General features: G+C 57.0%; 2 protein-coding genes across 13 annotated transcripts in view; one reads left to right on the top strand and one right to left on the bottom strand.

Annotated features, from left to right (window-relative positions):
• PPFIA4 (PTPRF interacting protein alpha 4) overlaps window positions 1–16,424 on the top strand; it is a 60,957-nt gene extending 44,533 nt beyond the window's left edge. For 10 of the 12 annotated variants that reach the window (XM_048327846.1, XM_048327843.1, XM_048327845.1 and 7 more), the window contains 18 exons: window positions 2,520–2,661; window positions 2,891–3,096; window positions 3,527–3,767; window positions 3,981–4,016; window positions 4,603–4,736; window positions 4,885–5,042; window positions 5,689–5,782; window positions 6,016–6,097; window positions 6,894–7,094; window positions 8,645–8,707; window positions 9,906–9,932; window positions 10,836–11,011; window positions 11,720–11,817; window positions 12,428–12,603; window positions 12,828–12,896; window positions 13,466–13,643; window positions 14,761–14,848; window positions 15,286–16,424. In XM_048327846.1, the coding sequence (XP_048183803.1) occupies window positions 2,520–2,661; window positions 2,891–3,096; window positions 3,527–3,767; window positions 3,981–4,016; window positions 4,603–4,736; window positions 4,885–5,042; window positions 5,689–5,782; window positions 6,016–6,097; window positions 6,894–7,094; window positions 8,645–8,707; window positions 9,906–9,932; window positions 10,836–11,011; window positions 11,720–11,817; window positions 12,428–12,603; window positions 12,828–12,896; window positions 13,466–13,643; window positions 14,761–14,819 (2,140 nt within the window). In that variant the 3' untranslated portion in view covers window positions 14,820–14,848; window positions 15,286–16,424. Of the gene's footprint in view, window positions 1–2,519; window positions 2,662–2,890; window positions 3,097–3,526; window positions 3,768–3,980; window positions 4,017–4,602; window positions 4,737–4,884; window positions 5,043–5,688; window positions 5,783–6,015; window positions 6,098–6,893; window positions 7,095–8,644; window positions 8,708–9,905; window positions 9,933–10,835; window positions 11,015–11,719; window positions 11,818–12,427; window positions 12,604–12,827; window positions 12,897–13,465; window positions 13,644–14,760; window positions 14,849–15,285 lie in introns of those variants that run through there. The other 2 variants (XM_048327847.1, XM_048327851.1) reach the window with 2 other exon arrangements.
• Window positions 16,425–16,746: 322 nt separating this feature from the next.
• MYOG (myogenin) lies at window positions 16,747–22,032 on the bottom strand. Its single transcript, XM_048328108.1, has 3 exons — window positions 21,237–22,032; window positions 18,150–18,231; window positions 16,747–17,301 (listed from the first exon to the last, which is right to left on the bottom strand). Exons 1-3 carry the CDS (start codon window positions 21,783–21,785, stop codon window positions 17,180–17,182), a joined length of 753 nt encoding a protein of 250 aa, XP_048184065.1. The 5' UTR covers window positions 21,786–22,032; the 3' UTR covers window positions 16,747–17,179.
• Between the last annotated feature and the right edge of the window lie 501 nt (window positions 22,033–22,533).

The following is a 22,533-nucleotide window of genomic DNA, read 5'->3' as shown; positions in this document are numbered from 1 at the left end:
AATAGCCCAGCCCAACTGAATGGCCCCAGATTTCTAAGGGTGAGAAACCACTGGGCATTGTTTCTTTTTCTGCACAAGGAGCTTAGGACTTACTTTGCTTTGAAAGCTGGATGTTCACCAAAGGACTTTTCCCCTGTGGAGTCCAGGGGATGGGCTGGTGCAGAAGGAGGAATTGCTTTGGAGCTGTTGCAGGCAAAGGAGAATGAAGCCCCTCTTTCCCCAATGCAGTGGTCCTCCCACACCCTTTCATTTAAAGTCAGCTGGGACATGGGGACATCCCAGCCCAGGGCACCAGGAGCAGAGATGAGTCCATTGGGATACCAGAGCTGCTCCAGGAAAATGGGGGTGGAAAAGGAGGGTGACCGCACAACAACCCCACTGTGCAGCTGCAGCCACCCGGGACACCAACCCTGCCCTGAGCACTTCCAGTGTGGGTTCAAGGCAGCAAGGGGTCAATGGGAGCAACCAGTGAAGAAAATTCCCCCCTCAGCAAGGCTGGAAAAGACAGGGAGGAGCTGGTGTAACCAGCTTTGGATCTGTCAGCAGAGAGGAGAAGGCCTGGAGACCCTGTGTCTGTCAGGGAGAGAAGAAATGGGGAGGGTGAGGATGAAGCTGTGAGGATGAAGGAGAGCTGAGTGCTGGAGCAGAGTCTGGAGCATGTGTGGGCCCTCTTTGCATGGGTCCGTAAGAGCAGGATGGACAATTTTGTGATTTTTTGTATTTCTCAGAGGAAAAATCAGCAGAAATCTTGAGTTGCAGAATGATCCCCCAGCTGAAATGTCAGCTTTTGTCTAAGGTGTTTTTATCTGGTTGTAGCTGGGGAGCAGCATGTCAGCAGCTCTGCAATCCCTGGAACTTGGCTGTGCCTTTGTCTGGCACACCAGGCTGGCCCAGCCATGCTGCTCGTGGTGCTGGTTTTATCTCCAGACCCGTATCTGCACTGCAAACCAGGCCCACCATGGTGGAAAACCACGATCTGCCTTGGGCTGCTGCTTTTGTCATCTTAAATTCAGCTTAAACTAAACAAACCTCGTGTCTCCAATGGCGCTGTGTGTGGGGAGTAACCACCCTGTGCCCTGGGAAGGTGCCTTGCTCAGCCCTGTGGTTGGGTCTTCAGGGCCAAGAGGAACAACCAGGCAAAGTGGAGACATGGAATGAGCACCTTAGGTGGCTCGAAGTGTCCTCATGTCCAGCTGCTGCCTTGCTCTGCCTGGTGTGAGACTCACCAGGTCCTGGTCCCAAGCACCAGCCCTGGCAAGGAAGAGGAGGGTGAAGAAGTCCCAGCTGGTTCCTGCTGGGAGATCCCAACAATGCTCGTGTCCTCACACCTGGAAGATGTTTCAAGTGGAATTTTATTTGCTGGAATCACAGAATCGTTAAGGTTGGAAAAGTCCTCCAAGGTCATTGAGTCCTTCACCCAAATACCAATATTCCCACTAAATCGCATCCCAAAGTGCCACCTCTGCCATTTTTGGAACACTTCCAGGGATAAGAACTCCACCACCGCCCTGGGCAGCTGTGCCAGGGCCTGACGACCCTTTCTGTTAAGAAATTTTTCCAAATATCCAACCTGACCCTCCCCTTGAGGCCATTTCCCCTCATCCTGTCACTCACTGCCTGGGAGAAGAGCCCGACCCCCGTCAGGGTATTTTTCTCATGAAAATGTTGGAATAAACATAAAAAGGAGAAGAGCTCCCTGGCTGGCTCCTGCTGGGTACGTGGGGATGGAGAAGACACAAGTTGTGTTGAGATCTCTGGAGAGGGAAGGGCAGGAGGGGCCTGTTCAGCCCGGGCTCCACAGCAGCCCCCAGTGCAGGGGTTTTGGGCAGAACTGGCTGGATGCCCTGGTCGGTGCACAGAAAAGGGGGAAGGAGCAGCAGGGGAGGGCCCAGGGCTGAACTTCTGACAGTCCAGGAAAGTCAAGAGTCTCCTGAGGTCAGAGCTCACCAGAGGCTGCAGATTCCTCAGACAGGGCAGCTCCGATCTCTGCTCTCTGTGAGCAGGGACAGGAGCCAGAGAAGGGCTGGAGCTGTGTCAGGGGAGGGTCAGGCTGGAGATCAGGGAAAGGTTCTTCCCCCAGAGGCTGCTGGGCACTGCTCCCCAGGGAATGAATGGGCACAGCCCCAAGGCTGCCAGAGCTCCAGGAGCGTTTGGCCAAGGCTCTCCGGGATGCCCAGGGTGGGATTGTTGGGGTGTCTGTGCAGGGCTGGGGGCTGGATGTGATCCTTGTGGGTCAGTTCCAGCTCAGGATATTCTGTGATTCAATGATTCTGTGAGTGATTCTGTGAGTGCATTTCCAGGTCCAGTGGGGGGGGGGCGAATGGGGCACCTTTTCCCAGAGCCTGGTTTTGCATCCTTTCATGCAGGCAGACATCGCTGGGATGGGCATCCTGCAGTGGTCTCCTCCTCCTCCTGCTCCTCCTCCTCTGTCCCAAGCAGCCTGGGCTGCAAGGGGAGCAGCCTGAGGATGAGGGTGTCCTGCACAGAGCAGTGTTCCCCACAGGGCTCTTTCTTCCCAGGTCCCACATGGGCAGTGCCACCGACCTGCGCTTCCCGCTGGGAGCTGTGGTCCATGCCCCGGCCGAGCCCTTCGGAGCGGCCCCGGGGCTGCCCCGGGCACAGAAGGGACGATTCGGTGCCCGGAGGGAGGAGCCAGCCAAGGTAACCCCGGTGCACCCCAGCGCTGGGGTCTGCTCCTGCCCTGCATCCTGGCATTAGGGTCAGATCTGGAGACACGGGGCAGTTTCCTTCCGCTGGTGCATTGATGGGGGAACATCAGAAGGGTTTCCCCTTGGGGTCACACTGAGATGGAATTCCTGCATGGGGGTCACCAGTTTGGCTTTTGGAGACATGGGAATGCTGTGTAGGACAGTGGCCCTTGTTCCCCCAGGACTGGGAGCAGGCCCAGGCAGGTGGGGTCCTGGCCACGGGGTCTCACGCCTTCGACAGCGACCCCGACATCTCCGACGTGGACGAGGATGACCGCGAGACGCTGTTCAGCTCCATGGATGTGCTCTCTCCTGGTGGGCACTCAGATGCACAGACGTTGGCCATGATGCTTCAGGAGCAGCTGGATGCCATCAACGAGGAGATCAGGTATGACCATGGCCAAAACCCACCACTGCCTTGTGCTGAAATGGCTCCAGGGGGACAACAAACGACCAGGAGGCTTTGCTGGCCTAAAACTGGGGCCTTGGTGTGTCTTCAGCCAGGGAAATGGCTCGAGGACATCCAGCCACAGGGCTTGGTCCTTCCTGCCATGCCTCCCTGTCTCTCAGCTGCAGCAGTGCTGGCTCACAGGGTCGTTATTTCAAATGATCATTATTTTATAAAAAGTCCTCCATGAACATTAAAAGGAATCGGGGTGTGTCTCAGCTCTGGTTTTTATGGATCCTGATGGATCTTGCTGCCATTCCTGGAGATTGGGGGTTGAGGCACAGCACCAAGGGGCATTTCCCCGGGATAGAGGTCCTCTGTCCCTGGGAAGGTGGGAAGCCAGGAGCCCTGAGCCCCACTGCTCCCCCAGGATGATCCAGGAGGAGAAGGAGTCCACAGAGCTCCGTGCAGAGGAGCTGGAGACGCGGGTCACAAGCGGCAGCATGGAGGGCCTGAACCTCACCCAGCTGTGCAAGAGGGCCTCCATCCCCACCTCGCTGACGGCGCTGTCCCTGGCCAGCTCGTCCCCCCCGCTCAGCGGCCGCTCCACGCCCAAGCTCAGCTCCCGCAGCGCCGCGCAGGACCTGGACCGCATGGGAATCATGACGTTGGTGAGGAGCCGGGGGGGGCCAGGGCTGGCGGGGTCCAGCTGTGAGGTGGGAGTGATGCCCGATGTCCACACGGGCCTGTGGGGGGTGTGGGACAACGGGGTGCCCGTGTTTGCTGTCTCTGGCCTGGCAGCCTGGCCCCGGGACTGCTCTGGGGGGGTGCTCCATTAACTGCCCCCCTTTCTGTGTCTCTCTCGCTTTCCCCCTTGCAATCAGCCCAGCGACTTGAGGAAGCACCGGAGGAAACTGCTAGTGAGTGGCTCCCATCCCGTTGGTTTTTGTCCAAGCCCTTTTTCCAGCCTGCTCCTGGCTTTGTCCACACCAGGTCAGGGTGCAGCAGGCGCAGGATGGAGCTGGGGACCCCAGGGATTCAGCAGGAGGATCATGGGGATCCCGAAAGGTGCTTGGACATGTTCCCGCCGGCAGCCTGGGGGGTCTGGCAGGACATGGGGAGGTTCAGAAAGCCACTGGGTCCTCAAACATTGTGTCCCCTCTGGCGACAGGGTGTCCTTGGGACATTCCCATCTGTGCTCCTCAGAGCCCTCTAATGAGGGCCAGCAGCTTCTGTCCCCACACCCTGACCTGGACCATGGGGCTGCATCCTCTCACCTCCCCATTCCCAGGATCTCAGCCATACGGCCACATCCTCCCCATCCGCTTGGGCATCTGGAACCATTGCCAGAGCTCTCATTCAGGCCATTCCTGGAGCGTGGCAAAGCCCCAGGGCTCTGGTGGCTCTTTTGGCCATGTCTCCACGGAGCAAGAGAGAGGCAGGCAGCAGGGCAAGGATGGAGCTGGGCTCTGGCCTCCCGCCCTCACGGCCTCTCTGCTTGTTCAGTCGCCCGCAGCTCGGGATGAGAGCCGGGAGGACAAAACCACCATCAAGTGTGAGACGTCCCCACCGTCCTCACCCAGGACACTGCGGCTGGAGAAGCTGGGCCACCCTGCCCTGAGCCAGGAGGATGGCAAGAGGTATGTGGAGATCCTTGGGGTCTCTGTTGGTTTGAGGATATACCTGGGGCACTCGTGGGATGTGGGGTGGGCTGGGCTTTGCCATGGCTTGTGCCCTACTCAGGAATAACCTAAAGGCTTTGCTCTTCCTCTCCCTCCCCATCCCCAGCTCACTGGAGGACCAGGCCAGCAATCCCAGCAGCAGCCAGGACTCCTTGCACAAGGGCTCCAAGAGGAAGGGGATCAAATCCTCCATCGGGCGCCTGTTTGGGAAGAAGGAGAAGGGTCGCTTGATCCAGCTGAGCAGAGAAGGGGCCACGGGGCAGGGTCCGTGAGCAGCCCTGTCCCTGCCTGTGCCAGGCTCTCCACACCCTCTGGCTCTGTCTGCTCTTGGGGTGCTCTTGGGGTGACAGGGAGGGCAGGGACACCCCTGCTGGCTTGGGCATGTTGGGGCCATGGCAGCTTCAGGGAAGTTGGAGCTTGGTGTTTTCTCCCCTTGGCCTCTCTGTCCTGAGCATGGTGCCACCTTAATGCTCTGTCAGGGATGTGGGTAGTGACCCCCTGTCACTGTAGCTCATCTTTAATGTCCCCAAATTGACTTCCCTCCCCATGAGACCTTCTGGATTTTGCAGAGCCCTTTGGTAGGAGCTGTTTTTCCACTCCTAAATCCTTTACTGCTTCTATGTTGAGCATTGTTGGACTCAATGATCTTTCTGGGTCCCTTCCAGAAGGGACTGTTCTGTGACTTTGGAATTTGGAAATAGGAGGGATGGCAGGAGGGGATCCACTTGGGCTTCCCAGGGATGCAGGGGGGCCATGGGGGTGGGTTGCAAAGGGACACTGTCACCTCCCGTGCTGTCACTGTGTGTCCCCCTGGCATGGGGACGGTCACAATGCCCACACTGGCCCTGGGGGAGGCCACACTGACCCGGGGACATCACGCTGACCTGAGGGTGTCTTGCTTGCCCAACAGTGCTGCTGACTGACATGGAGGGGGGCATCCAGGACCCCCTGGGCCTGGGCAAGCTGGGGGCTCAGGCCGAGAAGGATCGGCGCCTGCGGAAGAAGTGAGTGAACTTCCTTCCCTACCCCAGCAAGAAGCTGATCTGCTGGGGGGCCATGGCACGGGACTAGGAATTGCTGGGAAATCTTCTCATCTTCACCCTCCCTTGGGCCTTGTTACCTCCTTCACTGCTTTGTCTCCAGCTGCTTCCTGCTGCCCGGGGTCTGTTCCCTTCCAAGAACTCTCCCTTCCCCACAAGCCCCCCATAAATCACTCTTCTGCTTCTGTTCCTGCCAGGCACGAACTCCTGGAAGAGGCTCGGAGGAAAGGATTGCCCTTTGCCCACTGGGACGGCCCCACTGTTGTGTCCTGGCTGGAGGTGAGGCGGAGCATGCCCGTGGATTGTCCCCATGCTGTCCCCACAGGTCTGTGTGTGCCACCATGTCCCACCATGCCTGCTCCATGCACATGGCTCGGGGCTCTGCAAATCCTGGGAGAGCAGAGGAGATCCCTGGATCCCTCACAGAGCCTGTGGAGTTGTGGTTTGAGTAGAGCTTTGGGTTTGAGCACAAGTCTGATGAGGAGCAGCTGAGGGAGCTGGGAAAGGGGCTCAGCCTGGAGAAGAGGGGGACCAGGTGGGACCTTGTGGCTCTGCACAAGTCCCTGACAGGAGGGGGCAGCTGGGGGGGGTCGGGCTCTGCTCGCAGGGAACAGGGCCAGGAGGAGAGGGAACAGCTTCAAGTTGTTCCAGGGAAGGTTCAGGTTGGATATGGGGAAAAATTTCTTCATGGAAAGGGTGGTCAGGCCCTGGCACAGCCACCCAGGGCAGTGGTGGAGTCACCATCCCTGGGAGTGTTCAAAAGATGTGTGGATGTGGCACGTGGGGGCATGGCTTAGTGGTGAATGTAGCAGTGCTGGAGGAATGGTTGGAGCTGATCACAGAGGGCTTTTCCAACCTTATTGATTCTATGAAAAGCTCCATGGGTGCTCCTCCCTTGTGCTGTGCCCATCAGGCACAGGGATGCTAGGCCGCCCACAGGCCACAAGGTACAACCAAACCCAGAATCCCATGTGGACATCCAGCTTTGTTATTGGGCTCTAGAGAGGGTGGCCTTGCCCCTGGCAGGGGAGCCAGGGTGGCAGTGCCAGGCAGTCACTGCTGTCCCTGTCCCCAGCTCTGGGTGGGGATGCCAGCCTGGTACGTGGCCGCGTGCCGGGCCAACGTCAAGAGTGGGGCCATCATGTCGGCCCTGTCGGACACCGAGATCCAGCGGGAGATCGGCATCAGCAACGCCCTGCACCGCCTCAAGCTGCGCCTGGCCATCCAGGAGATGGTGTCCCTCACCAGCCCCTCGGCACCACCCACGTCCCGCACGGTGAGTGCTCCCTGCCACCCCCGAAGCCTCCACGGGCTCCTCGCCCTCCTTTCCCTTGGGACCACTGTGGCCAGCGTGGCCATGGACGAGGTGATGTCCACTCATGGACTGGTCAAACCACCGGCCACTCATCCTCCAGCACAAAGGTCATTCCCAGCTGGAAGCATGGAGCTCTTCCAGTTTCAAGGCTCCTGCCCCTCACCTGGGGTTGTCGGCAGGAGGCCAGCCCTGCAAAGAGCAGAGCTCAGGGCCTGGCTGCTCTGGAGAGGATAAAGCTCCATCCGAAGAGCAGAATCCAGACATTCCTGATGTACAGGGCCAGCTCGGCTCCACACAGCCTCCCTCCCAATCATTTCAGCACAAGCCTTTCCATCTGAAATTCCTGGGGCAGCTCAGATCAACTGCAGGTCTCTGCCCTTGCTAGGATGGAGGGATTGTGTCTTTTGCTGGTCCCCAAAGGCCTCGAGGGGTTAGTGGTGGCCCAGTAATGCCAAGACACATCCGTAGATGTGCAGCTGGCGGAAGGGAAGCTGCTATGTCCCCCTCAGATGGCTGTGTGTGGGGTCACAGCTGATGGGGACAGGCCTGCAGGCTCCTTGAGCATCACACTGAAGTGGAAAGGGAGATAAATGCTCTGCTCTCCTTACTCTGCTCTCTGTGGCTGCATGGACAGCCCAGGGTCACCTCGGGCAGTGGGGTGTCACCAGGTTGAGCTGCAAGGATGTGGGGTGTCCCCAGGACAGCTCCAAGCACAGGGTGGTCTGATCCTCCACCAGCCTGAGCCGGGCTTGGTTCCAGCGTGGTTGGTGCTGACAGAGGCTGGACATGAGCCCAGGTGAGCCCAGATGAGCCCAGGTGTGCTCAGGTGGGCAGAAAGGCCAAGGGCACCTGGCCTGTCCCAGCACTGTGGTGGCAGCAGGCCCAGGGCAGTCCCCGTCCCCTGTGCTGGCACTGCTGGGGTCACACCTGGAATCCTGGGGACAGCTCTGGGCACCTCATGACAAAGAGACTTGAAGGGGCTGGAGCGTGTCCAGGGCAGGGAACAGAGCTGGGGAAGGGGCTGGAGCCCCAGGAGCGGCTGAGGGAGCTGGGAAAGGGGCTCAGCCTGGAGTAAAGGAGGCTCAGGGGGGACCTTGTGGCTCTGCACAAGTCCCTGACAGGAGGGGGCAGCCGGGGGGGGTCGGGCTCTGCTGGCAGGGAACAGGGACGGGAGGAGAGGGAACGGCCTCAGGCTGGGCCAGGGGAGGTTCAGGTTGGATATTGGGGAAAATTCCTTCCTGGAAAGGGTGGTCAGGCCCTGGCACAGCCACCCAGGGCAGTGATGGAGTCACCATCCATGGAAGTGTTCAGAAAATGAATGGATGTTGCACTTGAGGATGTGGTTTAGTGCTGAACACAGTGGTGGTGCTGGGTTGAGGGTTGGACTTGATGATATTAAAGGTCTTTTCCAACCTTCACAATTCTGTGATTCCATGACTCCATGGTGGTTGTGAACCAAGGCCATGTTTCTGTGGTGGTTTGCTCTGACCCCTCTGCTCTTTTCCCTGCAGTCCTCTGGAAACGTCTGGGTCACCCATGAGGAGATGGAGACCATGGCAACTTCCACCAAGACGGTGAGACTGGGCAGGCCCCGGGGTGCTGGAGGCAGCCCCTGGGTGTCAGGGTCCGAGCAGCTGCAGGCGTGTTAACCTAGAGGGAAGGGCATCCCTCACATGTCAGCTCTTGGCCAGCACCCTGCAGCTCTTTAGAAACCCTCTTTCAACCTTTAATGTCCAGCAATTTCTGAAAGTAGCTTAAACCCCATCAGATTTATTTTCCCTTGTGGATTTCACTGTGTTTCCAGAGCAGCCTGGCTGTTGTTTGGGAGTTAAAGACAAAACCCAGGAGTGATCTCCAGACACGTGAGATCCCCGAGTCATTCTGCACCCAAGTCACGGCCTAATCCCCCACTGACCTCAGCACACCCAAACATTGTCCCCACCATCTGTCCCTGCCGCTGGCTGACAGCTTGGGGTCCCTTGCAGGGATGTGTCCATGCTCCCAAAAGCTCTGGCCCCTTTGGAGAGAGGGAGCCACTCCCTTCTCTGCAACCTGATCACCCCATCTGTGTTTCAGAGCAGGGCAGCATTTTGGATTTGTGTGGGAATTGTGTGTCCAAGGCCAAGTTAGAGCACCCTGGGCTAGCAGAAGGTGTCCCTGCCCATGGCAGGGGTGGAATGGGATGAGCTCTAAGGTCCCTTCCAATCCAAACAAGTTTGGGGTTCTCTGAAATAGGCATTTTATTGAGTTGAGTGGCAGGGATGTGCCACTGTCCCTTGGCAGGTTCTGTGAGACTGAGAGAAAACCAGCACAGGTTGGCAAAGGAGGAAATAGCCACAAAATCAGCAAATTGGCTTGGGCAGCCCCCTGGGGGTTGTGACACGTGAACTGAAGCTTAATTCTCTTTCATCCATCTGACCTGGGGGAACCCGAGAACTCTTTCTGTGTTTCCCAGGGAAGATGAACAATCCCCAGGGTCGGTGCCATCTCCAGCCCAAGCCTCATTCTCTATCCTCCTCCTCCTCCTCCTCCTCCTCCTCCTCCTCCTCCTCCTCCTCCTCCCCCCTGTATTCTTGGTCAGAGATGGGGTGGGAGCCAGGCCCAGCGGGGTCAGGGTGTCCCCAGCACCCTGGGGACAAGGCTGAGGTCCCCAAGCCGTAAGAGCGAGCTGTGTCCCCTCTGTGTCCCTCTGTGCTGAGGGGTCCCGTGCTCAGGGCCAGCAGGTACTGACTTCACTGTCCTTTCTGTTGACATGCTGCGTGTCACACTTAGGACACAGAGGAAGGCAGCTGGGCACAGGTGAGGTCCCCGGGCCAGCCTTGTGGCATGGGGTGGGCGGTGCATGGGGTGGGCAGTGCGGGGCTGGACATCCCAGGGGATTTCTGGGGCTTTGATGTTCACCGAGGCCTTGGAGGCTTTACCTGCACCCCGTGGCTGCTCCTCTGGGCCATGTCTCACATACAGGGTGTCCTCCTGGGCCCCTCTCTGCTCCAGGCAGTGGCTTTTCCTGGGACCTGCTCTGTGGGATCCAGAGCCTGTGTTGAGAACCCCCCAGTGGTGTGACCACCCTGCATGGGAGCAGGATTCCAGCTGCATAGACATTTACTTTTCACCTATTTTGTAGCCCCAAATCCATACTGATCATTTTTATGAACCAAAAAGGTGGGAGGAAAGAGTCCTGCTTGGATCCATCTCTTCTGGTTTTATCCCTCTCAAATGCTTTACTTTCCTTCTGGTGGATTTTAATTCATTTTCGGACCCAAAATCACTTTGCAGTGGAAGTGAATGGGTGGGTTTTTTTCCCAAAACTGACCTTTTTTTTTTTGTTTTGAAGTCATAAAATAGAGATTCTTAAAATAGAGATTCTTAAAAATCAGTTGGGGATGCACTGGAACCTATTTCTCAGTTGTTTCATCTTTCAATGAATGTGCTTTTTCCAGAGGCAGCTGCTCATAAAGTCCAGTTATCCCTTGCCCTTATTTTTGGCTACTGCTTTGTCTCCTGCGGGGACATGAGTAGGACACAGACCATGGCCAGCAGGACTGTTCCCTCCAGCTCCTTCAGTACCACCCAGGGCTCACTCCTCTGGCCTGGGCTTGGCCTCAGGACAGTGACCCTCCCAGGCTGTCACCGATCTCCTGGGATCCTGCAGCTCCACCAAGCCCTGGGTTCTCCCCAGCTTCTCCATGTGCTTCTCTGCAGACATTGGCCTATGGGGACATGAACCATGAGTGGATTGGGAACGAGTGGCTTCCCAGCCTGGGTCTGCCCCAGTACCGCAGCTACTTCATGGAGTGCCTGGTGGACGCGCGCATGCTGGACCACCTCACCAAGAAGGACCTGCGGGTGCACCTGAAGATGGTGGACAGCTTCCACCGGTGAGTCCAGCCCCCAGAGCTCCCCAGCGTGCACGTGGAGCAGAGGAGGGGGGGATTTGATGGATTCTCCAGTCTTGGGCAGCCCTGGGTGGCTCTTCCAGGCTGGACTCACAGCCCTGGGCTGGGGCAGCTCTTCTGGGCAGAAGTTCTCCTTCACCTGACTCCCTGCTGCAGAACTGCAGAGGAGCAGGCCTTTGCCTGACTGTGAAGCAAACCACGGGCAAAACTTCAGGCTCATCCTGCCTGGTTCTCCACTGCTGTCTGCCAGCAGCCCAGTGGGAGAAGGCTTGTGCCATCCCAGCCATGGCTCCAGCACCGGGATCCAACCCTGCCATGGGCTTCCACTGCCCACCCTGACCCATGGGCCTGCCAGGGTCACCTCCAGGGGTGAGCCCTTCAGCCTGGAGCAGCCCCCATGGGCTGGTCCCCCCTTCCCTCTCTGGCCACCAAGTGTGAGGATCGTTGGGATCCGTGCGCTCGCAGGCATCTGGAACAGGCTCAAACTGATGGAGCGGGGAATTGCTGTGGAAGGGAGGGACATTCCCCATTTTCCAGCTTTGGGTTGTGCCTGTCCCAACCCACCCCTGGCCTGAAGCACCTTTTGGGTGTGTGGGGAACATGCAGAGAGGGGTGTTCCTACCCAGGTCCCTCCCAGCCACGTGTCCTGGAGGGCTGGGTGACCCCTCGTGTCCCCTCGTGTCCTTGCAGCACCAGCCTCCAGTACGGCATCATGTGCCTCAAGAGGCTCAACTACGACCGCAAAGAGCTCGAGAGGAGGCGAGAGGAGACCCAACACGAAATCAAAGGTCAGCACGCCCCGTCCAGCTCCAGAACAGGAGAAGAGAAACCTCCCAGGAGATACCCGGGGCTGGTCTCTCTCCTATCCCTTATTTTTAACCTGTTATTTGTCAGCCCACAGGGCTGTTCTCCAGAGGCACCTCCGTGCTGCTCCAAGTGCCTTTATCAGCTGACCCCAGGCAGGCATGAGGAGGGAGGAGGGGAAAGCAAAGATGCAGCCTGAGCATCCCATGATCTTCTCTGCCCATTTCACTGCTCAGGACACCCCCAGCTTGCTCAGCCTCCCCTTCCTCATTGCTGTCCTGAGATTCCCTGCACATCTGGCTGCTGCTTGGATTACATCTCATTATTGATAATGCCCCTAATTACACCAGCAGCCGTGGCTTCTTAGGATTAATTTTCACAGTTGTTTTCTGCCTGTTATTTCAGCTTTGAGCTTGGTAAATTGAATGGAGCTGTTCCTGGCACTTGAGCTCCTGGTTTTGCTGCTGGCTTGGGAAGGAGAGTCCCAGGATCAGCCTGTGGCAAAGGGACAGGGCCTCAGGACATGCCCAGATCTCCTCAGAGCCGTGAGTGGGGTGTGGGGTGGCCCTGAGCTGTGCCCTTGCTGTCGTGCAGATGTGTTGGTGTGGACCAATGACCAGGTCATTCACTGGATCCAGTCCATCGGACTGCGCGAGTACGGGAACAACCTGGTGGAGAGCGGCGTGCACGGGGCCCTGCTGGCCCTCGACGAGAACTTTGACCACAACAGCCTGGCCCTTGTGCTGCAGATCCCCACCCAGAACACCCAGGTAGGAGCCAGCATCCTTGGGGGATTTTGGAGGAGAGTGGCCAGTGTGGGACATGGCTGTGGTGTGACCCCACCAGTGTCACAAACCCAGCTCTGCCTTTCAAAGCAGAGCTCTCCTATGGCCTGGGGCTCTTTCTGTCGCACTCAGGCTTTCCTAGCATGGGAGTTCAGGCTGGATGCACATTCCCCATTGATGGGGGATCATAATTTTTTGGTTAATTGCAGGCTCGACAAGTGCTGGAGAGGGAGTTCAACAACCTGCTCGCCTTGGGCACGGACCGGAGGCTGGATGATGTGAGTGCCAAACCTCTCCATGTCCTATGTGACTGGGGAAGGACTTGGGGGTGCTGGTGGCTGAGAAGCTCAATGTGCCCCGGCCACGTGCTCTGGCAGCCCAGAACCCCCCCGTGTGCTGGGCTGAGCCCCCAGCGTGGGCAGCAGGGCAGGGGGGGATTCTGCCCCTGTGCCCCGCTCAGCTGAGCCCCCACCTGCAGAGCTGCCTCCAGCCCTGGGTTCCAGCACGGGAAGGACCTGGAGCTGCTGCAGCGAGTCCAGAGGAGCTGCTCTGAGGGCTGGAGCTCCTCTACCATGAGCCCGGCATCCCTTGGAGTCTTTACTGGGACTTTTATGTTGATGTCTCCAAGGCATCTTTGCAGGCAGGCTGTGGAGGAGAGGGAGATGAGCTGGAAAGGATAAAGCCAATGCCATGGGATCCCAGCGAGATGTCCTATGTCCTTGGGCCAGTTTGATCCTACACTTTGCTAGAGCTGATCACCAAGGACAGGCCCGCCCTCGTTAGCTGGTGTCTCCCAGGGGCAGAAGGTGCTGCTGGCACTGAGCCCGGGCCCGTGCTGTTCCCGCAGGGTGATGACAAGACCTTCCGTCGGACGCCGTCCTGGCGCAAGCGCTTCCGCCCGCGGGACGTGCACAGCATCAACCTCCTCAGCGGCTCTGCTGAGACCCTGCCCGCCGGCTTCCGTGTCACCAGCCTCGTGCCACTGCCCCCTCCAGCTGCTCCAGCCAAGAAAATGCCCCCGGAAGGTGGGTCAGCCCTTCTCCAGAGGGTCCTCTCCCACCCCTGCTCAGTCTTAGGGAATGTGGGGAAGGATGTGCCACCAGGAGAGGAGAGGGATAGAAGGGGAGAGGGAGGAGGAGGAGAAGGAGAAGGAGAAGGAAGAGAGGAAGAGAGGGAGAGAGGGAGAGGGAGATGAGAGAGGCTTGCTGGTCACCCAAGATGCTCAATCCATGTGATCCCGGAGCTGTGGCCTGCTGGAAATGGTTTTTTTGGGAGGGTTTTTTCAGACCTGTGTGTGATTTCTTGGTTATGAACTATGAGGACAAGGGAGGGGCCAGGATTGGGGTGTGGGGTGGGATATGTCACCTAGGGACTGCCCAGTCTGGGCCAGTTTCGTCCATTCTGCCTTCTGGAAACCCCAAAGGGATGTATTAACCAGCTCCATTTGCCTGAGCTCTCCCAGGGCTGGCAGGACCTGCTGGGACACACTGGCTACCTGTGCTGCTGGCTGTCCTCTTTTATGTCCCAGGATCTGCCCCCACCACACAACTCCTTTCTTCAAGGTGTCTTGGTCACTTCCAAAGCTGTAGGGAGGCAGAAGCTCCAGCCAGGTCACCCCAGTTTGTCCCCTGGACCCGGCACCGTGGTCGCACTGTCCCAAGGCAGCTGCCGCATCCCCACTGGAGCAAAGCTGGCTTCAGCAGGCTCAGAATGAGAATTAGAAAGCTGTGCATTCACCTTCCAACTCCAAACCTCAGGCCCAGCTCTTCTCCTGCCTCAAGTTTTGCTCAAATGTCCCAGCTTTCCTTCCAGCAGTTTGGATCAAGCTTCTGTTTGACCTTTTCCACCCCATCCCCAGAAGGTGCAGTTCCCACCTGGCTGAGGACAGTGAAACCTGGGGCAGAATCGCACCCAGACAGGGAGCAGGGTGCTCACTGCCCAGGAGCAGGGATGGCAAGTGGCAATTTCCCAAATACCTTGAAGCCTCAGGAGCATCCGAGCTGGCCAAACGTGGCTTTTCCTCTGACCTTCATCTTCACGTGGCTGCAGTGCACAGATGCTGCTCAATAAACACAGGATTTGGGGAAGCTGGGGGCTAATTGGAGCAGTCACTAATTGCTTTGCTCTTTGGTTCCCTTCCAGTCGGTGCCTCCGGGTCCCCAAGGCTGGAGACCTCCACGGTTCGGACGTACTCGTGCTGAGGGTCAGCAAGACCGGAGCCAGGCCCTGGGTGAGCGCGAGGGGAACCGAGGCCCTGGAGCTGCCTGGGGACCGGGGCAGAGCAGGAGCCCCAGCAGCACCCAGGCAGGGGGCTGCCCTTGCCAAGGTTTGCCTGGCCATGGAGGGCCAGGGAGACCTCAGTGGTGGGGGAGCTGCTGCTGCCCGGGGCTCACAGAGACGATGCAGGAGGGGTGCTCAGCATCCCACCACGCGTGGTTTGTCCAGGCTTGGACAGACAGCTCCACTGGGGACCCCAGGGTGCCATCCCATGAGGGTCCCACTTGTGTGAGGGAAGGATAGTCAAGCACTCCTGGGATCCTGCTGTGCCCCTGGTTGTCCTGTGCCAGGAGGATCCAGTGCTGATTCCATCTGGGTTTGTTGGCCGATGGGTGCACTGGTGGAGCTGAGCCAGCATCCTCACAGGGCCTTTCCCACTTTGCTCCTCAGCAAATCCCCATGTCCGTGTGCCACGTGCTGGCTGCCTTCCAGGACGAGAGCCCAGCCTGTGCCTGTTCCTCGGCCCAGACCCACAGACTGTCACTGCTGTGGACCGACAGGATCTGTCCCTCCTGCTCATGCACCCCCCGCTTCCCCCGGCTCCCGTGGCTCCTGCCGTGGCCTGTCCCCCACTTCTCCCCGTGCTGGCCGGGCCATGGATGTGCTCCGGATGCTGTCCTGGCGTGGTGCAATCTGGGGAGCAACACAGACACCTGCAAAGTGTCTGCGATGTTTGGAAGCCTCTCTCCTGCCTGGTTCGTGTTGCCAATCTGCCGCCACGGGGCTGCACTGACTCGCCCGAGCCCTGGGCATCAGGAATGCTGCTGCCCACAGGACTTGAAGCCAAGGAAGATTCAGGCTCGTGAAAATCCTCCCTCCAGGGTGGCCGGGCAAGGAGCTGCCCCCGGGGGGGCCGGGGCAGTGCCAGGGCTGGTGCTGGGTGGGATGAAGGGGGCCCAGCACGGGGTGAGGAGGGCGGTGTCTGCCCAGGGCTGGGCGGGCGAGGTGCTGATTTTGGTGCTGTCAGGTGCCCTGTTTGAGGGGGCTGCGCCTGGGACCGCCCCACACGGCTCACGGGGACGGTGCCCAGCGCCCAGGGGAGAGGGGACCCTCCTTGGGTGCCCGGGGAGACAACGGGAGCCCCCCCGCCCCCGGGACGTGCCCACCCTTCCCCTCCGGGTGCAGAGGAGATGCTCTCCCCTCCTGCCTCCTGCAGGGGTCAATCCAGGAGGCTCTTAACTCTTCCCATTTCTTCCCCGTAGGGTAGGATCTCTTCGTCTCCTCATGCCACGTTTGCCTTGTGTGGCCCCTATTTCTGATGTGATATTTATTGATGGCTGGAATGACCTTATACTTATCATGTGCTGTCTGGAAGTGCAATATCTGAGAGGCTCTACAGTCACGACGTCTTTTCGGTGTATTATTTGCCTAATACAGTATTAAATATTTTTTTAATTTGAAGAGTCAGTGAGCCCTTTATATCAATGCCCTATTTCTTTCGTCATATTATTGGTACTGCATGGACTCCAAACCCTGGATCGGGTCAGGAAAGGATGTATGTGTGTTCCAATAAACAGGATTTTAAAACAGTGCTGGCTTTGAGCCTTCTTTTTAGAGCCCAAATTAAAAATATCATTAATCTCTGGCTCCCTCAAGATCTTTGGGGCACAGGGCTGAACCCCAGTTAAACACCAGTGAAATCACTGGTCTGTATAGGGCTGACTGAAGTGTGGCACATCCAGTTCCCAGCTGAGAGACTGTTCCAAGGTCCAGCTGGATTTACTGATACGAAAATCTTCAACCTGGATTTGGGGATTTTGGAACTGGGGAGACCTACACAGGCCAGGACAACAGTAAAAGAAACCCAAGCTGTCCAAACAAGAATGCCTTTATTTAAAAAAGAATCCAAATAAGTTAGCAAAAATAATAATTAAAAAAACCCTAAAAGGCAACTGCACACAGCGTTCAGTAGAAAAGACAGGCGGGCTCCGGGCCGGCAGCACCGGCCACCGGCCGGAGAGAGACCTTGGTCAAGGAGCATCTGGAAAACTCAGCAAAGCGAACCCAGCACACACATTGGCCCCAAACCTGCCCATCCCCGGCCGGGCAGCGGAGCAGGGCCTGGCCCCGGGAAGCCCCTCCAGGAGCCGCAGCCCCATCCCACCTCTGCCTGTTCTTCCAGCCCAGCGGGAGCGTTCCGCAGGGAGCGGGGAGGGAGCCGAGTGGTGTCACCGTGCAGCCCACGACACCGGAGGGGTGGATGTGATTTCCAGCGGCTGGACCCTTCTGGCATCTCATTCCCACCCCGTTACCAGCTCGAGGAGCCGCCGGGGTTTGTGGCAGCTCAGTTTTGACCCCGCTCCTCCGGGAACGTCACGGCCACGTCCTCCACGGCAATGCTCTCCACGATGGAAGACAGCGAGTGCAGGTTGCGCTCCTCGGCTGCCTCGTCGGCCAGGAGGTGATCTGGGGAGACAAAGGGGTGAGGACGCTGCTGGGAATGGGGACTGTGTGCTGGAGAGAGCTCCTCCTGCTCAGGGAGATGTAGGTTAGTGCTGAACATGGCTGAGGGTTGGACTTGACGATCTTTTCCACCTGTAACAATTTGTTGATTATTTTCTACTATTCTGTGACCCCATGATCCCTCCCATGGCCAGCGTGACCTAGGGACCTGCTGCCAGCCCCCACCCTGGGGAAGGATGAGAGACCAACAGGGAGGGGAACTTTTGGGCCCTTTATATGTTTTAATCTCCACTGGAAAATGAGATTTAAGTTTCTGCCTTCTGGGGAAAATAACAGGTGGATTTGGCAGGGGTGGGGATAATGGCGAGCATGGGAAAAAAGATCAGCAGCTGCCAAGGGTGTGTGGGGAGGGAAGGGGGGCTGGGGCAGCCATACCTAGTGATGCCCAGCCATGCCCAGCCATGCCCAGCAACACAGCAGCAAAGGCAAGCCAAGGGATGGCAACAGATGAAACCCTTGCTGGGGATGAAGCCACCAGGGCCCCAGGCTACTGCAGCCCAATTTCTCAGCTCCCACGGGTTGGTGTTTTGGTGAAATCAGGGCTGGGAGAAGCCTGAATCGCTGAGCATTGACCAAGGAGGTGCTGGAGGATCTCTGAGCTCATCACTCTGCAGCAGCAGAACGGGCAGAGAAGGAGAATTTTCCTTCTGTCCTTTGCTCCGAGCATCTCCTGCCCGGGGGAGGGCTGGCTCAGTGATGCTCTGCTCCAGGGCTGCGCTGCCCCTGCTGTTCCCACTCCCTGCAAGCCCAGCGAGGCCGTGGGATGCCCAGGGTGGCGAGGAGGGCGTTACCTGCAGGGTTGGTGCCGAACTCCAGCTGGCTGCTCCACTCGGGGCTGCAGGAGGAGCTGCCGGACCCGCACTCGCTGGCTGCCTGCAGGAGCCCAGAGCAACCGTGTGTCACCTCCTCTGGCACGGCCGAACCCCACCAGCCACCCCAAAAATACCCCGGGGGGCCCATCCCACAGCAGGACACCCCTGTGGAGGGGGGCACGTCCCTCCCCACCTGGAGGAGCCAACAGCACACGGGGTCCCCAGGACCCATCAGGGCCAGGTGCTTCCTTAACCATAAAGGCTGAAAAACCTCCCTTTTTTTAGGACACTGGCCACAGAGAAATGGGGCTCCCGCTCACTGCAGATAAAAAGGTGTCTCTTTCCCCACTGATTATGAGGAAGGGCTGGAGACAAACAAACGTCCTTGGGCAAAACAGCTTTTTGCTGAGAATCACCTAATCAGGCTCATAAAAAATGACACGAGGGCTGGATGGCCTCAGGCTGTCCCCAGGGGGGAGGGGCTTTGGGAAAAGCTTTTGGCAGTTTGATTTGTGGATTTGGGGCTGAGTGGTTATTTTGGAGAAAAGAGCTGACAGCATGAAAAATGAGACCATTACTCAGCAAATCCCAGAATTCACTTTTTTGGCATGTGTCTTTATCTGGGAGTGGGTGTCAGCCCAAATGTGATTTATATGAGCAACCCCACGGACCCAACTCTTTGTAGTGGACTAGAAATGGCACTTTGGGTCTTCAAGCTCATGGCAGCACAGGATAATTAATTAGCACTTGGACTTATTGCCCATTAAAACAGGAAATTCTTACAGATACGATCTTTTTTTCCCCCAGAATACTGGCTTTTGCATCAATATGTGAACCCCTGGCTACACCTGGGACAAGGGGCAGCTCAGAACAGAAGTGACAAAGGCACAGCTCAGCACAGTTTTGGGCACATTTGCAAATCCAAGTGGATTCTGGGAAGTGGAAATTGGATTCTGGTATCCAAGTGGATTCTGGCATTAAAGTGGATACTGGGAAGTCCTGCAAATATGTAGGATGGAGCCTAAATACTTTTTCATTCCTTTATTCAGCATTAAATTGGACTACCTGGGTACCTGCTGGTTTGGCCCTGAAATCCCTTAGTATGGGAGGAGATCTGGGATTCCCTCTTCTGGGCCTCTGAAAAAGTCCCTCCGTATCTCTATCTCTATCTCTATCTCTATCTCTATACCTATATCTATATATCTATATATCTATATCTATACCTATATCTATATCTATATCTGTATCTGTATCTGTATCTACATCTATATCTATATCTGTATCTATGTATCTATATCTATATCTGTGTCATCTATATCTGTATCTATATCTGTATCTGTATCTATATCTATATAATCTATATCTATATTTACATCTATATCTACATCTATATCTCTATCTGTATCTATATATCTATATCTATATCTGTATCTGTATCTCCATACATCTACATGTCATATTTATATCCATACCTACATTACTTATTTCTGTATCTACCTCATCCATACCTACATGATCTATATATCCATATCTATCTATAGATATACCTGTATGTCATTTATATATTATAAATCTATAGACAGTCGGTATAATCTTTATCACTATCTAGATTATCTCTATACATTTATATAATCTCTATCATTTCTATCTGTCTCCATAGCTATCATATCCATATCAATTTCATCTCCAGTTTATCTGTATGATCTCTGTATCTATAGAACCCGTGTCAGCAATGCCTGTACAGACACACAGACCTACATCTATCTCTCCCATCTGCATCGACCACTCCTCCCTGCACCTGTAGCTGTAGTTTCAGCTCTCTGTGCATTCCCAGATCCAAACCTCAGAGCAGCAGGGAAGCACACGCCCAGCCATCCACAGGAACCAGGGGCAGATGAAAATACCTCTCAAAAACTTGGTTAAATAACCAAAACATTGTGGTGTGACAGGTCCTGGCTCTCTGGGGGCTGCAGCAGGACACGACTACTGCGTGTCCTCATCCACTTCAGTCCTAGAAACCAGAGGTGTCCCTGTGCCACCCCTCTCGTCCCTTCCTCTGCCTGAGTGTGAGCAGGGAGTGTTAATTTCATTTTATATTTTATGCTTTATATTTTATTTTTATATTTCATATTTTCATTTCCATTTTTGTGTTTAGTATTTAATTTTATTCGTTAAAATATTATATTATATTACATTATATAATATAATATAATATATATTATATTATATTTATTATATTATATTTATTATATTATATTTTCATTTAGTTTAGTTCTATGTTATTTACTCCATTTTCACCTTTCCTACCTCTCCCCAGCCCAGGACCATAGTCCCAATACACCCATTCACAGGGACACAGCTCACAGGGATGTGAGCTCTCAGCAGGGTTGGACCATTGTCTCCGTGCCCCCCTGCAGGCCACACTCACACAGCCACCAGTGTCCCGAGACGGCAGCTGGGACAGAGCTGGGGTCCTGTTCCCCCCAGCAGGACCCAGTGCCCCAGAGCTCCTGCAGTGCCTCTGCTCGGGGTTACCCGCACAGGGCATCACCCCTGTAGAGCAGTGTCCCCATAGAGAATCACTCCCCTATGGCATCACTCCCAAAGGGCTTCACCCTGAAATGGCATCAACCCCTTAAAGCATCGTCCCATAGAGCATCACCCACATAGAATGGCACCCCAAAATGACATCACCCCCATAGAACATCATTCCCATATGGCATCAACTCCACAGACTCTCACCCCCATAGGGCATAAACTCCACAGGGCATTGTCCCCATAGAGCATCACTGCCATAGAACGGCACCCCGAAATGACCCCGCCCACATCAGGCATCACCCCTAAATGGCATCCCCCTGTGGAGCATCGTCCCATAGAAAGTCACCCCCACAGGGCATTGCCCCATAGAGCATCACTCCCATACGGCCTTGCTCCCACGGAGTGTGACCCCGAAACGGCATCACCCCGTGGAGCGTCACCCCCATCCGCATCACCCCATGGGGCACCACCCCCCGCACGCCGCTCCCAGCCCAGGCTGGGCACCGGGGGACAGCCAGGGACACTCACGGCGGGCGGGGCCGCGGCGGGCCGGAATCGCAGGTCCCGCTGGTCCCGCTCCTGCTGGTTGAGGGAGCTGAGCAGGCTCTGCAGCCGCTCGATGTACTGGATGGCGCTGCGCAGGATCTCCACCTTGGGCAGCCGCTGGTTGGGGTTCAGGAGGGTGCTGCGCTTCAGAGCCTCGAACGCCTCGTTCACCTTCTTGAGGCGCCGCTTCTCCCGCAGCGTGGCCGCGCGCCGCCGGTCCATGGACACCGATTTCCTCTTGCACACCTTGCAGGCCCAGGGCAGGCACTGGCCGGGGCAGTGCTCGGCCAGCGCCTCCTTGTCCTCCAGAGCCACCCTGCCCTCGGCGCACAGGGCCGCCTCGGCGCGCTCGGGGAATGCCGCGGGCTCGTAGGCCTGCAAGCGGGAGCCCAGAAAGTTTTCCCCATCGTAAAACCTCTGCTCCGGGAAGAAGTACGGGTTGGTCTCGAAGAGCTCCATGGGCGGCTCGGGGACGTGCGCGCGGCTCGGGGACGGCTGCTCCCTCTCCCCGCGCCAACTGCTTGGTGCCATTTAAACCCCGGCGCTGGCATTAAATCACGGAGATAAATATAGAAAACCCAAAGGAAACCTGAGCCCACCCTAAGCTGCTGCCTCACATCAAAACTTGTCCGTCTGATTCCATGTGCTCTCCCCACGGGGATTACAGTGCCCGGCCCGGCGGGGCTGGGGGGGCTGGCACGGCGGGGGGGGCAGCTCGGCTGAACCCGAACAAGGGCTTTGTGTGAGCCCCGAGGTGCCACTGGGGACGGCGGGCGGCTGCCAGCTCCCCCCGGCATTCCTGCGTCATCTGGTCCCTTCAGTTACGGCTGGGGTGGGGGAGCCATGGTGGCCTCGTGGCCAATCTGCCTGACCAGGGCATCCCCATCCCTTCACGCTGCCCCCGCCTGGATCCCACGGCACCCCAAATCTGTGCCTTCCCTGCGGTGGGACCCAACACCAGCACAGTATCGTCCCCTTCCCAGCCCTTCCCACCTCCCTCCCGATCCCGCTCTGCCCCATATTCCCCACAGCCCATCCTGCCGGTCCGTGTTACACTGATCCCACTTCTGCTGAAGCCCAGGGGAAGCCTCGGAATCCAGCCCTGGGAGGGATGTCCCAATGCAGGGAGCACCCCAGGCTCCAGTCCCATCCCTGTGGACACCCCTCTCCCTGCTCACCCGTCCCAGTTCCAGCTGCTGTGCCTGCTGCCTGTCCTGCTGGAACAGAGCAGGCAGGAGCAGGCAGGACAGAGCAAAGCCCAGCCTTTCCTCCACCAAGG

This window comes from Corvus hawaiiensis, chromosome 24 (genome assembly GCF_020740725.1).
Source record: "Corvus hawaiiensis isolate bCorHaw1 chromosome 24, bCorHaw1.pri.cur, whole genome shotgun sequence".
Lineage (NCBI taxonomy): Eukaryota > Metazoa > Chordata > Aves > Passeriformes > Corvidae > Corvus > Corvus hawaiiensis.
This window is presented reverse-complemented; position numbering and strand designations above follow the sequence as displayed.

Bases quoted from the DNA above. Each gene is read 5' to 3' on its own strand.
- MYOG (XM_048328108.1), bottom strand. From the start codon at position 21,785: ATGGCACCAAGCAGTTGGCGCGGGGAGAGGGAGCAGCCGTCCCCGAGC. The intron at 18,232-21,236 runs GTGAGTGTCCCT...GGGCTCCTGCAG, and splicing joins CCGCCGCGGCCCCGCCCGCC to GCAGCCAGCGAGTGCGGGTC. The intron at 17,302-18,149 runs GTAACGCCCTCC...TTGTCTCCCCAG, and splicing joins GTTCGGCACCAACCCTGCAG to ATCACCTCCTGGCCGACGAG.